This window comes from Mirounga leonina, unplaced genomic scaffold, assembly GCF_011800145.1.
Source record: "Mirounga leonina isolate KUSES-001 unplaced genomic scaffold, KU_Mleo_1.0 Mir_178, whole genome shotgun sequence".
Lineage (NCBI taxonomy): Eukaryota > Metazoa > Chordata > Mammalia > Carnivora > Phocidae > Mirounga > Mirounga leonina.
In genome coordinates, this window is record NW_023270464.1 from 7,474,670 (window position 1) to 7,490,942 (window position 16,273).

General features: G+C 40.2%; 1 protein-coding gene across 1 annotated transcript in view; it reads left to right on the forward strand.

Moving 5' to 3' along the window:
• TRPM1 (transient receptor potential cation channel subfamily M member 1) overlaps window positions 1-16,273 on the forward strand; it is a 78,542-nt gene that overhangs the window by 46,340 nt on the left and 15,929 nt on the right. The window contains exons 17-25 of the mRNA XM_035024321.1: window positions 312-434; window positions 633-764; window positions 2,778-2,906; window positions 4,850-5,101; window positions 6,230-6,404; window positions 7,996-8,016; window positions 8,750-8,894; window positions 10,221-10,423; window positions 11,061-11,193. Coding sequence (XP_034880212.1) covers window positions 312-434; window positions 633-764; window positions 2,778-2,906; window positions 4,850-5,101; window positions 6,230-6,404; window positions 7,996-8,016; window positions 8,750-8,894; window positions 10,221-10,423; window positions 11,061-11,193 — 1,313 coding nt within the window. The remainder of the gene's footprint in view (window positions 1-311; window positions 435-632; window positions 765-2,777; window positions 2,907-4,849; window positions 5,102-6,229; window positions 6,405-7,995; window positions 8,017-8,749; window positions 8,895-10,220; window positions 10,424-11,060; window positions 11,194-16,273) is intronic.

The following is a 16,273-nucleotide window of genomic DNA, read 5'->3' on the forward strand; positions in this document are numbered from 1 at the left end:
CCTGCTCTGAAACTCAATGGAAGCTCACTGCTTTTTAAGACAGGATTCCACACAATACTGCTTGCTGTCTATCTGAAATAATTTGGTGCAAGTTCTTAAATTTTTCACAGTTGTGACTCTACCAATGTATCAAACCGAATAAGCTACAGAACATCATAGCAGTGATAAACTTGTTCTAGGACTGCTCAATGTATTGAGTAACACCAAAGGTCATAATTTTAAAATTTCACATATACTAAGAAACTTATCTAGAATTGCCATAGCTTAAAAATCTAAAAATCTTAAAAAAATTTTTTTCTCATTCTATGTAGGTTATAATGGGGATTCTTCTTCCCCCTACCATTTTGTTTTTGGAGTTTCGCACCTATGATGACCTCTCATATCAGACATCCAAGGAGAATGAAGATGGCAAAGAGAAAGAAGAGGAGAACATGGTCAGTACTACCCTTGATCATAACAGTATCAATTCACTCTCATTCTCAAAATTGTTGAGATTTCTCTTACCATGAGTTTAGAAACCACAATAATGGGGGAACTCTGTATAATTCTTTATTCTTGAAGACACCTGTCTGTTAAATGCTGTGCATTTCCCATTTGGCAACCTGCTTGCCGTGTGCCATTCTGTTTTCCAGGATGCGAATGCAGACGCTGGTTCAAAAAAGGGTGATGAGGAGAATGAGCACAAAAAGCAAAGAAGCATCCCCATTGGAACGAAGATCTGTGAATTCTATAATGCTCCCATTGTCAAGTTCTGGTTTTACACGGTAAGGCTTCCTCCTCAGCATTTGCCACATAACTTGTTTTGAACACACAGAATTGTGAGACCCAAGAAACATGTCAAAGGCTTTTAAAAATATTTTAAAATTCACAGAATTAAAATGAATTGTGAAAACAAAACTGGGACTAATTCAGATCTTCAGCTAAAATTGTATCTGGGTATCTTGTCCTATATTTACATGCATGTAGGAATGTGGCCATCATAGCCCCAAATACACCACTTCATAAAGCAAAACAGTCCTGTTTCCTTAAGATGAAGGATTCTTTTTTAATGCCTTCAGTAATACAAACTTAGAGAAATACAGTTTTATTTTTAAATGAACATAGATGTCTTGTGATTTAAAGAGCAAACTCACAGACGCCATTTTTTTTCCCATAATACCAGTGGGCTTACCAAAGGAGTGTAGTTGAACCCAGATCATAAACTCCTAGAACAGGGGAGCAAATCAAGGCCTCTCTACTCTGAAATGCACACCAAACTGACCACTGCTTGGCTGCACACTCTCCTCCAGATGCCTTTGGTGGCCACTGTCTCCACATCCCCAAGAGTGAGGCACCATCTGTAACAAGAGTGGCCTTGACCTTACACATGCATGCTATGACTTCTGCAGATAGGCTCTGGCTGCAGGAGGTCCCAGCAAGCATGCAGAGGCTCCCACAACCATTGAAGTCTGGGGAAGGTGGGACAAGACTACTCATGAAGTCCCAAGCACCAAGCTACAGCCTACACCAGGCAGGTCCTGGCATGGGGTTCCATTTGTAACTAGGCAGGAGCAGGCGATGGGAGATGAGAAGATGTGTCCAAGGTTGTGAATGGGGCATTAGGCAATGGGGTAGGCCGTAGGCAGAGGAAGGCTTCATGGGGACCTAGATCAACCGTGAGCCTGGACACCCAATTTTTTGGTGGCCACGACTGGTAATATGGAGAAGCCACTGCTACCCACCTGCTCTGGTCAGAACCAGCTGAACACCACTGATGCCCCTGTCCTGCAGGAGAGCTCAGCACAGGGCCGAGCCAGGAGGCAGAGGAGCCCCAGTGTCACCCCGCACCTATGAATACTACCTCTGGCCTGTGGGAGGACATTGCACATTTTACAGCTTCCCAGGGGATTCTGATACAACCCAATTTTGAGAACTCTGGTTCTAATCCTTCTGCAAGGAACAGATCATGGATGCAAGGGATTTTACCTATGTTACTGGTAAAGATTATACAACTGGGAGGGGGTGGAAGGTGAATCTTAAAAAAAACCCTGCTGAATCACAAATACACAATTGCTAGAACACCCCATCCCCACTCCTCAACCCCACCCCCATAACTCCTGAAGGGGCCTGGACCAGCAAGAGTGAAGATGATTCATCAGCTCCACAGTGAATCAACCTCAGACAATCAACTTCAGACTACCTCCCTCCACCCCATACCTCGCTTCCATATATCTCCAAACTCTGCATCTTTTCTTGCCACAAAGATAAGAGGCATGCTATGCCCACAGCAAACCATAGATATGTCAATCCTAATTGTGGGGACTCAGGACAGCTCTGTGCACCTGGGCAGACAGCTCTCACCCCCGCCCCCCACCCCCGCCTTCTAACCTCCCACATCCATCAGCAGTGAAAAGATTCAAGAGGAAAATTTGCAAAGCAGGGAGAGTAAGTAACATTTTCCAACTTCCAGGAATGTAGAAGACACGTTAGTGAAATATTAAAATTTTCCTTATTATTTATCATAATTTTATGCAGCTCCATAATTCCCCCATGAGGGTGACAGTAGCCACAAATACATCTTCATTTATAAAATGAAATGCCAGTGTCCACATCATCCTAAAGTATAAAATGCCTCCCAACCTGCCCCAAAGTTGGTTAGATGAGTCAGTCCAGTTGGAAAGGCAAATTTGTTTTAGAAGAACTGTCAACCTGAAAATAGGATTTTCAAAAGTTTGTGGTTTTTTTTTCCAGTGCGTGTTATCTCCCCAAACACTGCTAATAGTTGTTCTGCCCTTCAGATATCATACTTGGGCTACCTACTGCTATTCAACTATGTCATCCTGGTGCGGATGGAGCGCTGGCCTTGTCTACAGGAGTGGATTGTCATCTCCTACATCGTGAGCCTGGCCTTAGAGAAAATACGAGAGGTGATTACTCCAAAGACCTGTCCCAGCCCCACTGAACACTGACTTTAGTTCAGATATAGCTTCTTATTGCAAAAACACTTCATGCAAATCATGAGTGCCATGGTACTTTTTTCTCTTTGGGGCTATCACAATCCCAAGTTTATTCCATTCCCTTGCTTAAGGTTTCTATGTCTTCTGCTTCCAACTGAAATTTGAATTTGCAAATCAAAACACAAAGCAAAATAAATGATGTTTAGTAATAAAAACAGTCTCAGTGCCTGTAAAAGCAATAGTAAATGCTGCCAGGAGATAAACCAATTACTACAACTGGGTACAAATTTTGGCTCTGTTTACTGCGAGATGAAACTAAAAACAGAGAGAGACACAAGATGATGTTTTACCTACAATTTAGGACTCAGAATCATGGCTCCCTACCACCTGCAATGGGGATTCTTCCTTCTTATTAAGGAAGGAGTCTCAGGAGACTCTGAAAAGTGGCTGAGGAAATAGAGCCAGGTACTTTTCTACAGGTTTTAATTCACTATATTAGCTTGTAGAGGGAAAGCTTATATCCAAGAAAAAATGAATCTGAACTGAAAAAGCACACAGAAGGATTTCACGTGCTTCTTCCAACGGATATAGACCCAGTACTATTATTTTGCAATTGTTATTAACCCTTTCACTGAACTGAAAAAAAAAAATATTACTGGCAATTTCTTCCCAATAGAGTGAGTTTGATAGTGGCAGTCTAACGAGAGCCCGAGGAACCAAAAAAGTGCCAAATCCAACATTTTGCAACCCATCTCCTTTGCTACTAGTCTTTTATAGTTGGGCTTCATCAGACTACAAATGTTACAACTGGGATTCCCCAAGCGGCCTGCCATGCCATCCCTATGCCACCGTGATCCCGCTGAGCATCAGCCATGTGCTAAGATACTGTTCTTTATTCTAGGAGCTCACCCTCTAGTTACAGCTCACCCTCCAGGCTACATTGTACATGGGTGGTTAAACTAGTGAATCCCTTCTGTGTTGGCCAAAAAATAGACACCACCCCATCCCACTTGTGGGGTCTCCAGGACCCCCACAGTCTCCATAACTAAAGGGGTACCACAGCAGACCCCCACCTTACTGCACACCATAGCTGCATCCATGGGGTTCACTCTCTGTGTACCTGTGCATGCTGTTTGTTAAAAATTTTTAATTTTACCCTGAGGAAGTAGTGATTTTTAATCAGTGGGGTTTTTTTTTTAAAGATTTATTTATTTGAGAAAAAGAGAGTGTGCATTGGAGGAGAGGCAGAGGGAGAGGGAAAGAGCGTCTCAAGCAGACTTCCCACAGAGCACAGAGCCTGAGGTGGGGCTAGATCTCATGACCCTGAGATCATGACCTGAGCCAAAATCCAGAGTAAGATGCTTAACTGACTGAGCCACCCAGGCACCCCAAATCAATGGTCATTTTTAAAGGGTAATATCTCAAATAGGAGAAAAATCATTTAAGTTTCCCCTGACTTCTCATATCTAAGTTGCAAAGGAATTGTGGCAAACAAACATCTCCTAGCCCAATTCTGCCATCTCCAACAGGTCCCCTTTTGTGGGACCACATGGGTGTATCTCTGCTCTAGACTTTTCCTCCTGGACTAACTCTGGAACGTGGGCTGATGGGCACATATCCAGAGAATTAAAAAAGAAATCAAGAGGCAGCTGCTTTAATTTCACCCAGAAGGACATAATTTAGAAGGCATTTCCTGAGAATTTGTGAAACACTGCATCTAGGAATATAGAGGATTCCATGGAATTTCCCTTTCGAGATATCTTTCTCTGTCTGAGAAGATTAGTGTTTAAAGGTCTTAGGCAGGAAATGGGACCAGATGCCCTGGAATGTTCCACCAGTCCTATCTTTCCAAGATTCTAAGAGGCTTCCAATACAGCACTCCCTGTTTATTGTTCTTTGGCATTTGTTTTCAGATCCTCATGTCAGAACCAGGCAAACTCAGCCAGAAAATAAAAGTTTGGCTTCAGGAGTACTGGAACATCACGGATCTCGTGGCCATTTCCATGTTCATGATTGGAGCAATCCTTCGCCTACAGAAGCAGCCATATATGGGCTATGGCCGAGTGATCTACTGTGTGGATATCATCTTCTGGTACATCCGTGTCCTGGACATCTTTGGTGTCAACAAGTATCTGGGGCCCTATGTGATGATGATTGGAAAGATGGTTAGTACCGACACCCCATTAGGACCTAGAGATGCTGAGGTTATGGTTAAGACTTGAGACCAGGCCTTGGGTGTGGCTTTGTTAGACTTCATTTGGTCTTTCCTTTGCAGTTGGTTTCCTGCAGGAAACATTTTTGCTTTAAGATACATAGTTCTCTTACATGTTAATACTGTGTGTATATGTATATACACAGTATATACTACTTTATATAGGGAAATATATATACTGTATATATGTACAATACTCATACTGTGTGTGTGTGTGTATATATATATATTTATAAATATAGCAATAACCTGGTTCATAACATAGGATGAAAGCCAGAAACAAATAGGGCCCAGGGTCACTCCCCCACCCGTATTCCAAACAGTCTTCAGCCCATGTACTCTGGCCTGGAGTGGACATAGTCAATTTATGTTATTAAGGCCAAAACAAATCCATGGCAACATTTCTTTCAGAGTAAATCATACAATATGAAACAAAAAAAAAAATGAGTAAGCAGATCATCCTTGCATCACTTAAAATAGCTTCAGTGTTACAACTCACCCCGGAAGAAAGGAAGTTTCTTAAGTTTAGGAATAACTCTTTATATCGCAAGCCACTTTGAGTGAAGGGATATATGGTTTAGCTTATCCTGGCAAGGGCTGTCATCTTCAGGGATATCCAAAATTAGGAATTATACCAGTTCGGTACCCACAGTAACAGAGCATTGCTCACTGTAACCACTCAGCATTTGTGTAATGAATGAATAAATATTCTGTACTCTTAATTCATTATCTTGTTCCTTTCTTAGATATCTCCTCCTCTGTTTCCCTTACAAATTCCCATGTTTACCCCATAAGTCTTCCCTTTCTCCATTTGTTGTTGTAGTTATGAGAGGAATATTTGTTTATGGGCAACAATAGAGGAGAAGAAAGAGTAAGAGCAAATGAGGGAGTCAATGTTCTAGAATAAGATGTATGCATTGCATGGCATATAAAAACAAGGAGCCCATGGATGGGATAGAGAGAAGGGAAAGAGGCTCTCTTCATCCTAATTAAACACTCATGAAGTTATCAGGGAGAGCAATAGCAAGAGAACCTGGTCCATGAGTCAACACAGTAAGAGACACATTTTCTCTCTACTCAGATGATTGACATGCTGTATTTTGTGGTCATCATGCTGGTTGTGCTGATGAGTTTTGGAGTAGCCCGTCAAGCCATTTTGCACCCAGATGAGGAGCCTTCTTGGAAACTGGCCCGAAACATCTTCTACATGCCCTACTGGATGATTTATGGAGAGGTGTTCGCAGACCAGATAGACCGTAAGAATAGAATTGATAGTAAGATTCTCTTCCCTGCTTCTGAGGCAGATGATCAGTTCCAAATTAATGGAAGAGCGTGTGTTAATTTGGAAATAAATTATTTTTTATTCTGGCATGAGCATCAAATTATTTTATGAAGGAATAAGTGCAGAATATGAAATGTAGATTTTTAAGACATCAGTCATTTCTTCTATTCTAAAAACCATTAATCAGAATTTTGAAAGAGTCTCCCATTCCTTTAGCTGGACCTGGTGAACATCTTATCACATGAATGTAGTCCCAGTGTCAATATCCCAATATTTCTTCAACCTAAAATTCTTTCTACCCCAAGACAGAGTGGGTAGTGTTATTCCAATAGAATGAGATAGTAAGCATGACAGGGTGACTGGTGCCTTGTGTCATCCTCATCTTCAAGTCTCTTCTCCAAAGCCCATTATCCACATGGCTATCAATTTCCTCTTCACTTATGGAGTTCAACTTTTTAAAATTATTATTATAAACAATAATCTGGATGTTAGCAGAGGAAATGAGCCATAATCCTGTGTGGATTTCTGAGGGGTATAGGACCCAGCTCCTCTCCAGGCTAAGCTGGCAGGTCATGCTGTCTCGTGTTGTAGGAAGCGAAGCTCAAATGTTCTTATACCTATTTCACCTGGCCAGTTAATGTCCCACCAATGAATGAGGCTCTTCAGATCCATTTTTATGTCCATACCCATACCTTCATTTGCATGTTGTGCTCTGTCACAAAGATACAGATACAACAGCATGTCTGCTCTTTCCAGTATTCTGCTTCTTGGGGATAGATGGTCTTGAACATCCTCCTCTTGTATGAAATGCAGGGTTCTCAGTACATCTTCTGCTACTGGGTTAGACTGATAACTAGTTCACACAATGCCTTCCATCTAGCTTTTATAATATGATTCCAAACATATCATTATCACCGGTATCTCAAAGTCAATTGTTGAATGTGTTTGTAGCTTGGTAAACTGGAACATAAAAATCTAACTTGCTTTCAAAAGAATATTTGCTTTGGTAAACATATGATCCAGACATAAATTGTAATATTTTTATTTTTTTTAATTATTAAATTGGATAATGAGAAGATAAAGAGGCAAAAGAGGCTATTTTCAGTAACACCGTTAAATGTTGGTTTTTGACTTTTGGTCTGACTATTGCATAATAATTTTTCATTTATTTGTGCCTATGAGATATTTGAATTGGGATATAGAGAATGCCTGATTGGCTAATCAGTTGGTTAAAATGATCATCTGCCAGTAGCCTCATATCTTTTTCACAGTATTTTTAACTAGTGAACTTTTTATTGCTTATGACATGGTAAAACCAATATTCATGAAATATATATGTACTTCTTAAAATTAATAATGTATACAGTTTCTTCTAAATAGACCACGGTTTCTAAGCATGAATCTATAATTCCCAAACTTGAGTACGTTGCATTTCTTGACACCCAAAACCGTTCTGTGTTGCTAATCATTTGTTTTACTTTTTTCTCGACTGTCATCTTATTTTCTTTCCTCCCTTCCTGTCACAACTAAAAAAAATAAAATCCTGCTTTCCAACTGCTATATAGTCTACGCCATGGAAATTAATCGTAAGTTTATACAGAATTGATGACTCTACTCCATGAAATGTGTGTACTAGTCAATCTTTCCCTTAGCTAATTAGTGACAGCCTTACACTTGTTTTAAATACTTCTCTTGTTTTCTGGGGTCAATACTTTTCTAAACTGTAAGTAAGTAAAAAGTAGGTAGACTATAAATTCATGGAAGTTACTTCACTGATCACTGTTGGGATCATTCTATTTTTTAGTTCAGGACATAGGTCCCAAAGGATCAGAGTGGCATTTTGAATGAGCTGAGAGAGAGAAAAGATGATTTTCCAAACATGACACCAGAACCAGTGATTAATGGATTTGAAGGTAGAGGGCACCCGTACCTCCTTCCTCATAACAAAATTATTTCCAAAGTTCATGTACAAGTGAGACCAAGGAGACAACATAAGTTGATGTTAAATTATCAGAAGACACAATAGCTTTCTAATGGATAACAGTACAGAAAAAAATATAAAGATAGATTTAGCTGCTTAGAAATTAAGAACTTCTGTATATGAAAAACACAAATACAGAAATGGGAAAATGTTTATAAATATGACAAGTCAAGTTTCTTGTTTTCTTTCTATGAGTTGATATTTTTCACATGGAAAATTATTGCTTATGGAATCAGGAAAAAAATCATCTTAAAAAGGAAATAGATCACGTAATGGCATATGTAAGTTATTCTATTCATTTTATGTAAAAAGTACAAAAAGAAAAACTTTTGTTTCAGCTCCTTGTGGCGACAACCAGTATGATGAGGAAGGCAAGCGGCTCCCTCCATGTATTCCGGGTGCCTGGCTCACACCCGCCATCATGGCATGCTACCTACTGGTGGCCAACATCCTGCTGGTGAACTTGCTTATTGCAGTTTTCAAGTATGTATCAAGGCGATGACCGGGTGCCTATTATTTATTACATTACAAATTTCCAGTTTAATCTTGGAACACTCATGCGGCCATGGATTTACACAGAATTTCAGTAGGGCTTTTAAATGTGTAGAATTTTTGCAATCTCTTTCATTCAAACTTAATCAGCCTTCATGTATTCATGAATCAAAAGTTGACACTTAAATACATTTAAAAATTTTTTAATGGTTCAATATTTTATTTTTTTATTTAAGTATAATTAACATACAGTGTTGTATCAGTTTCGGGTATAGAGTACAATGATTCAATAATTCTGTACATTATTCAGTGCTCAACAGGATGCATTAGTGTACTCTTAATCCCCTTTATCTATTTCACCCACCACCCCCCACCTCCCCTCTGACAACCACCAGTTTGTTCTCTGTGTTTAAGAGTCTGGTTTGTTGTTTTGTTTTTTCTTTCCTCTGTTTTTTCTTTGTTTGTTTTGTTTCTTATATTCCACATATAAATGAAATCATATGGTATTTGTCTTTGTCTTAAATACATTTAAACTTAATCTTGGTTAGTATTTTAACACTTTAACATGTATTTTAATCTAATGAAAATATTTCCTTAGATGAAAGTCTCCTGGAGTAGGGAAGATTTGATTAAGACATGCCTTCAATTCATTATCAGAGGCACAGAAAGCAATGTTAATTCCATAAGCTGTGACAATTACTGTAATTATATAAAATATTTTCCTAATTACAGAATAGAAGATAAAATGGCCTAGGAAAGACATGGCTTAAACTATAAAATCAAGTTTCTGGTAAAACTTGTCCATTTTGGCATGATGTGTTGAGCATGTGACTGTGCTTAATAAATGTTCAAAAAAAATTCTAGCTTCTAAGATGAAAAACATGAGGGAAAAATCCTTCCCAGAAATATAGAATCTTAGAGCTGACCAGGGCTTTGGAAAGAATCTGGTTCAAACTCTTGTTCAAGTGTATTGCAGGTTTAAATACTTCAAAATGCTTAACTGAATAGCTCCTACCTTTAAAAATATGAAATAAAATTTTCCTGAGCATATGAATCAGTAGGCTGTAGTATGGTGTTTCAAGAGAGCAGTAGGCAGCAGTTTCAATATACTTAATTCTTAATTATTTATATGCGTAAAATGTCCTTGGGTGTAGATAATCCACATTGATAGATAAACCGAAAGGGTAATCTAGGAGTCAGTACTAAGGGGCACTAAAAGGCCATTTCACTGTTTATTTTCATTTCAATGTGAGTGACCAATTGCCCTGGGAAATCAAAATGAAAAGTAAAATAACTAAATCTTTATTCTTTTTAAAGCAATACTTTCTTTGAAGTAAAGTCAATATCCAACCAGGTGTGGAAATTCCAGCGATATCAGCTGATAATGACATTTCATGACCGGCCAGTCCTACCTCCACCAATGATCATTTTAAGCCACATCTATATAATCATTATGCGTCTCAGTGGCCGCTATAGGAAAAAAAGAGAAGGGGACCAAGATGAACAGGATCGTGGACTGAGTATGTGCAGGACTCTTTCATTTCTATCTTGGGCGAATTTCAAGAGTGTTCCAACTGGACACCCTCATGGAAATCTCACTAAACTACTTAAATTGTGTGAAAACATAACACTCTAGTCCAACTGTTGTTCTTCACAAATGCTTCTCATTTTATGTTGATTTTATTCCAGTTCTGTTAGTTTATGAGTAATTAGTGTTACAGAAAGCCTGCTCATGAAGAGATCAGAAATTGAGAGAGTTCTTGAAAATGACTCCTCTATATAAACTCAATGTTCCTTTAAGAACGTTTCCACTTGTTGCATCTCAAGAGGATAGGAAAATAATTCTGTCCACCCGACTCCATAAAATACATGCAAAATGTTCTCCAGAAAATAGTACTTGGTTTCACCTTGCAAAAGCTATAATAGTGTTGTTTTGTGTTAAAAAGTAAGCCATTTTGCTCCAACGGAAAGATGATTGCTGCATATTACAACCTGTTTGAGTAATAAACAATTGGAATAGTCAGAGAATTGCCCACAAGTGACCGGCAAGGGAGCGTAATTCCGGTTGGGGTGTGAAATTCGCAATGGCGCAACTAAATTGATTCTTCATGGACAGGGCTCATTTCTCACTTGGCAAACCGTTCTCCCTTCACGCAGAGCTGTTTCTCAGCGACGAGGAGCTGAAGAGGCTGCACGAGTTCGAGGAGCAGTGTGTTCAGGAGCACTTCCAGGAGAAGGAGGATGAGCAGCAGTCGTCCAGCGATGAGCGCATCCGTGTCACTTGTGAGAGGTGTGCCCAGGGCGGGGCCAGTGCCAAGGGTGTGCGGGCTCCTCCGCCCCATTCTAAGGGGGATGCCAACGTTCGTATAAATGTTCACTCCAGGTTCTCTTGTTTGTTCAAACTTTGGGTTCTTTACGTGTTTCCCCCCCGAAATAGTGTGAAAATATCTAACGTGAAATGGTGATTGTAAATTGTATATAGAAGGGAACGATGACATGTATTGCAAAAATTCCAGACCCCAAATAAACCAAACCAAACCAAAAACCCCTGACAGTTCCTGCCCACCCCCAGAGTGGGAGATTTTACTGCAATACCCTGCATCAATGAAGAGAAAAATCAGCTGCAGGCTGTGTAAATACTAGGGAAGCAGTCTTTTGACTTGTGGTTGACTTTGTCAAGGATGGTATCCCCCTAGGGACTGACCTGTCCATCCTACCTTAATGTTCTTGTTGCTCCGTTCCCAAACTGGCAGGGCAGAGGTAAAGGCTCCCTCCTCTTTGCTTCTATGAGACCAGGAACTACGGGAGAGGCAGAGGTGTCTGTCTCCCATGAGGATGGAAACTTCTAAACTAGGGCAGGGTGTGTTTTTCACACCTTTGCATCCCCGGTCCCAACAAAAGCAGCAGCATCCATATGGTAGTGCTTAATAAATGTAGAATGAACGAATACATGTGTGCACGAATCTGTGAATGAGCAAATGAAGGCAGGTGAGGGAGAGCCATTAAAGGGTGACATTTTCCGAACTTTTCAGTATTGCTCTTCCTGCAGCTGGGAACGAGTAACCAGCAAAGGGTAGACAGGAACAATAAAACTACACTCTCTATATTTTTCTAATCATATAATTTTTAAGAACATTTATCACTTAATAAAAGCAATGTAAGCTTTTATTATTATTATTATTTAAAGATTGTGATAATCGATAAAACATCGTTCCAAAGAGTTTAACCAACACTGCAGGTAGAAGGATGATGCCTACGGGGATTCTAGCTTATCATTCTGTCCTTCAGTACTCAGAATTAAAGTTTCCTGGTACAGCTGCATGTATATATTGATAAACATAAAGACATTCACAAGAACACAACAACTACAACAGAATTCACAGTACACCTCGAAGTGCACATTCAGGCCAGTGACTCTGCCACAGTCCACAGGAGAGACAATGCCCCTGGCAGCTCCAGGTCTCTTGTCCCTCTCCCCTCCTAGCCCTAGTCACCTTGTAATCCAGCCTACCAAATTCAAGGGTTATCTGCACCAACTTTTGGCCTTAATAAGGCACATTAAAAAAAAAAAAAAACTTTTAAATACATCTTTGCTGTCTTAATAGTAATTGCTAAGCTTTCAAGATATAAAAATTATTTCTTCCTGAGAAAGATAAGCTACTCCCATCTTATAATCTAAAATCTCAACTTTTTAGTTAGACATTAACTTGGATTTAATCACAGCCAGTAATTTACAATGGAAATTGTGTTTTGTTTCACTCTGCCTCTTCCCTTTTGCCCTTCCCCCAGCATTGTTTGGATTTTTACCATTCTTGGAGCAAGCCTCCAAGAATGTGGTTATCAGGTCACTACCAAACTGCATTTTCCTCTTGGGGCTCTGTGCACACGTAATAGGAATGAAAGTGTGCTGGGCAGTAAAAACATCTACTTCCCGTTTCCCTTGGCTGAGATCTCCAAGAGTGATGGCAGTACATTCCTGCCCCTCCGGTTCCCTTGTTGACCCTTTCTAGGCTGAATCACAGGTGAATATTGGAGACAAATGGAGGAGGAGGTTTGAGAAGAAGGTACTTTTCCTTCTCCCTTAACCAGGACAGCTGAGGAGCAGGAAAGAGGGTGGAAGAATAGAAATAAAATTAGTTATTTTTACCTAAATTTAACACCAGTGATTACTTTTAAAATCAAATTTTTGAGTACTCAGATATTTCTGCCATTTTTAAAAAATCTTCTTTATATATTGGATTGTTTTTATTTTCCATGTCACCATTTGCCATTTGATGATTCTCCTGTCATCCCCAGCACCATTCGATCTGCGGGATCTGGGTAGGAGTGAGCCTCCATGAAAGGTGCACTTGGCATTAGTCCCTGCCTGGCCTCCCTGTTGTCTGGTACCTTTCAAAACCTGGGCCAGCAATTTGCATGACTCAATCTCACAAACGTGTTCACACAGGACGTTTACATACTTGTGCTCCTCCATGCAGGGTGTTTTGAGGGCTTACGTGCAGGAACCAAATTCATGCTCTTCCCTTAACATTTGGAAAGTAATAGATGAAATTCTAACAATTTCACCCAACTTCACCATTTTGTGAGATCCAACATTTAATCCCTCAATCAGAGATTTGTAATATGATTCAGTTTTTAGTTAGCACAACCCTGCAGCAGGGTATTTAACCCAAAGCCCCACCCAGCATGCCCACTTAGCTGATTTAGGGCACTGCACTCATGGTTTTCCTCCCAAATTTGGACATCCTCTTCCGTGCTCTGAGCTCTGAGAGCATCTGAGCACTCCGTAATCATTTCTGCTCTTCCAATTCATTTTGCACTCACTAGACTCTAATCTGGTTGCATCGCTCCCCGCTAAAAGTCTTCCAGTGGTTCCCATTGCTCCCAGGTCCAGCCTCACCCTGGACTGTCCTCCCTTCATGCTTGGTACTCCAGTCTTGTTGGCCTCCTTTCATTTCCTCAAAGCCACCACTCCCTTCCTGCCATAGGGGTTTTTGCACATGTTGTAACCTCTGTCTACTCATCCTTTGGATCTCTGCTCAAATGTCAATTCCTTATGGGAAACTTCCCTGACCACCCACACCTTAGACTATATCAAGAAGCCTGCACATCTCCACACAGCAGGAGCTTGAGTTTTTGAATGAATGGATGATTAAAAAGTTCATGTCCTGACTTGAATGCAAATTTCCATCCTATCCTTAATGAATATCAAATAGAATGTCAACTATGCTCCCTCTGGGTTTGCAACTTTGACTTTGCTATCAGCAACTAGGAACAGTCTCAATACACAAATGATTCTGCTACCCATAACTCTCAGGAAGATCTTTAATATCAGCAACACCAAAACAACTGGTGGTGTTGACAGGTGTTGACAGGTGTTGTTTCTTTGCTTGAAAGGTTAATATCAGATAACCAAGAGGGCTTGTGGAAGAACATTTTACAAATAACTTCTGCCAGCACAACCAAGGTAGAATTTGTCAACCTAGATATTCATCATACCAGGCTAATCCCTAGTAACATGTATCTTTATCAATCAGAACTTGAAGGCCATCTCTGTGTGTCTTGAAAATTCACTGTTGAGTACATCATTCCTTTTGTGGTTTGGCATCCCTTGGTTCACAGGTTCAAGAGCAACTGAGTTGAAAAGAATCTTTTCTAAAAAAACTTTGTCAGAGATTCAACTTCCTTTTCTTGATCAATGAGATTATGTAATCCAGTGTGTTTTCCTTTTTTCCATGGCATCAAGGAAGCTTCACACCAAACTTAATATTTAATTGATACAGGTATATTATTATAGGTTTTGGAATGCATGGTATACATTTCCTCCTTATTATCTCTTCTTCATTCATATCTTCCATTTACATAAATTTTTATTTTGCATATATGATATTTTCAAGTATGCAGGCTCTAATTCATAAACCATATATTTTAAATGCTCTTGGTCTTGTACTTAAGCATCTATGGGTCTTAGACTAGCCAAACCTATAATAGAAGATATGGATTCCCCCAAAACCTCTGGGTCAAGTGGTTTCTTGTCATATTTGTGGATCTGGGTTAAGGTGTTAGGTTTCCTCTAGGCTTGATTAGAAAAGCAGCAATTTGTGGTCTTGAGATCTTATTTGGTATCCTTTCCCTAAGTAATCAAGTAGAGATGCTGGTAACAGAGACCATAATAAGAAAGACAAGAAAGAGAGAAATGAGATAATCAGTAGAAGGAGACCTGAAAGAGAGCTGGGTCTCAGAAAGGAGGTGGGTAATTCCTCTGGTGTAGACAAGGTCATAGAAAGACAAACACACAGGGCATCTGGGTGGCTCAGCTGGTTAAGCGACTGCCTTCGGCTCAGGACATGATCCTGGAGTCCCGGGATCGAGTCCCGCATCGGGCTCCCTGCTCCGCAGGGAGTCTGCTTCTCCCTCTGACCCTCCTCCCTCTCATGCTCTCTGTCTCTCATTCTCTCTTTCTCAAATAAATAAATAAAATCTTAAAAAAAAAAAAGAAAGACAAACACACAGTGATGGGAGAGACGTTTGGTGAAGATTCCATCTGAATGTCTTAATCTTAGAAATTAATAGGAGTCAAAGTTGCTTGGATTATGGGGAAGGGGTGGGATTAAATGTGGGAGTTTTAATGTTTCTAGTAAATGACAATCTTGTTCCTTACCTAACTTTGAGAGCCAATTCAAGGACAGATGGAGATATCAGGCAGATAGAGATAAAAATAGTATTGGCTGTATTAGTAATAAATGTTGTGCTAGAGGATGTGGTTCAGTTGTTGCCAAACTCACAGAATTAGCCATAGCTACTCAGTCACAGGCACCTGCAGGCCTTCGTTCTCACAGGCAGAATCAGCTTTCCCCACTAAGCTTACCATACGAACAAAACAAAGTGAGAACCCATGCTCTCTGCAGGCAGCTAGCGCCCAAACAGAGAGAGAGAGAGAGAGAGAAAAGCAAACTGGTGTCCTGGCCCCCAAATTCCAACCAGAAAATCAGTCCTCCTCAAGAATAAATAAAGGACTGGAGAGAGACCAAGAGTTTTACACTAAAAGAAAGTCCAGACACATAGGAAGAAATGATAGGAATGGGGAAAGAGTACCCTGAGCAATATTACAGACTTGAAGTCACTGAGGAGGATTTGAGCTCACCTTTAGGGGAAATATGATAGGAAAGGAGTTAGCCAGGAGATTGCTCAGCAGGAACAGGGAGGACATATATGAAATCAGCTAGCATGACTTTGTATTGGGCCAAGTCAAGGTGACTCCGATGACCTTCATCAGTGACTCTCTACAGCCCAAGGGCAAGAAGGCAGTTAGTGAATGAAGCATGGGGCATAGCAAAAGGGAGGCTGAAAGGGACCTATGATCCCAAGAA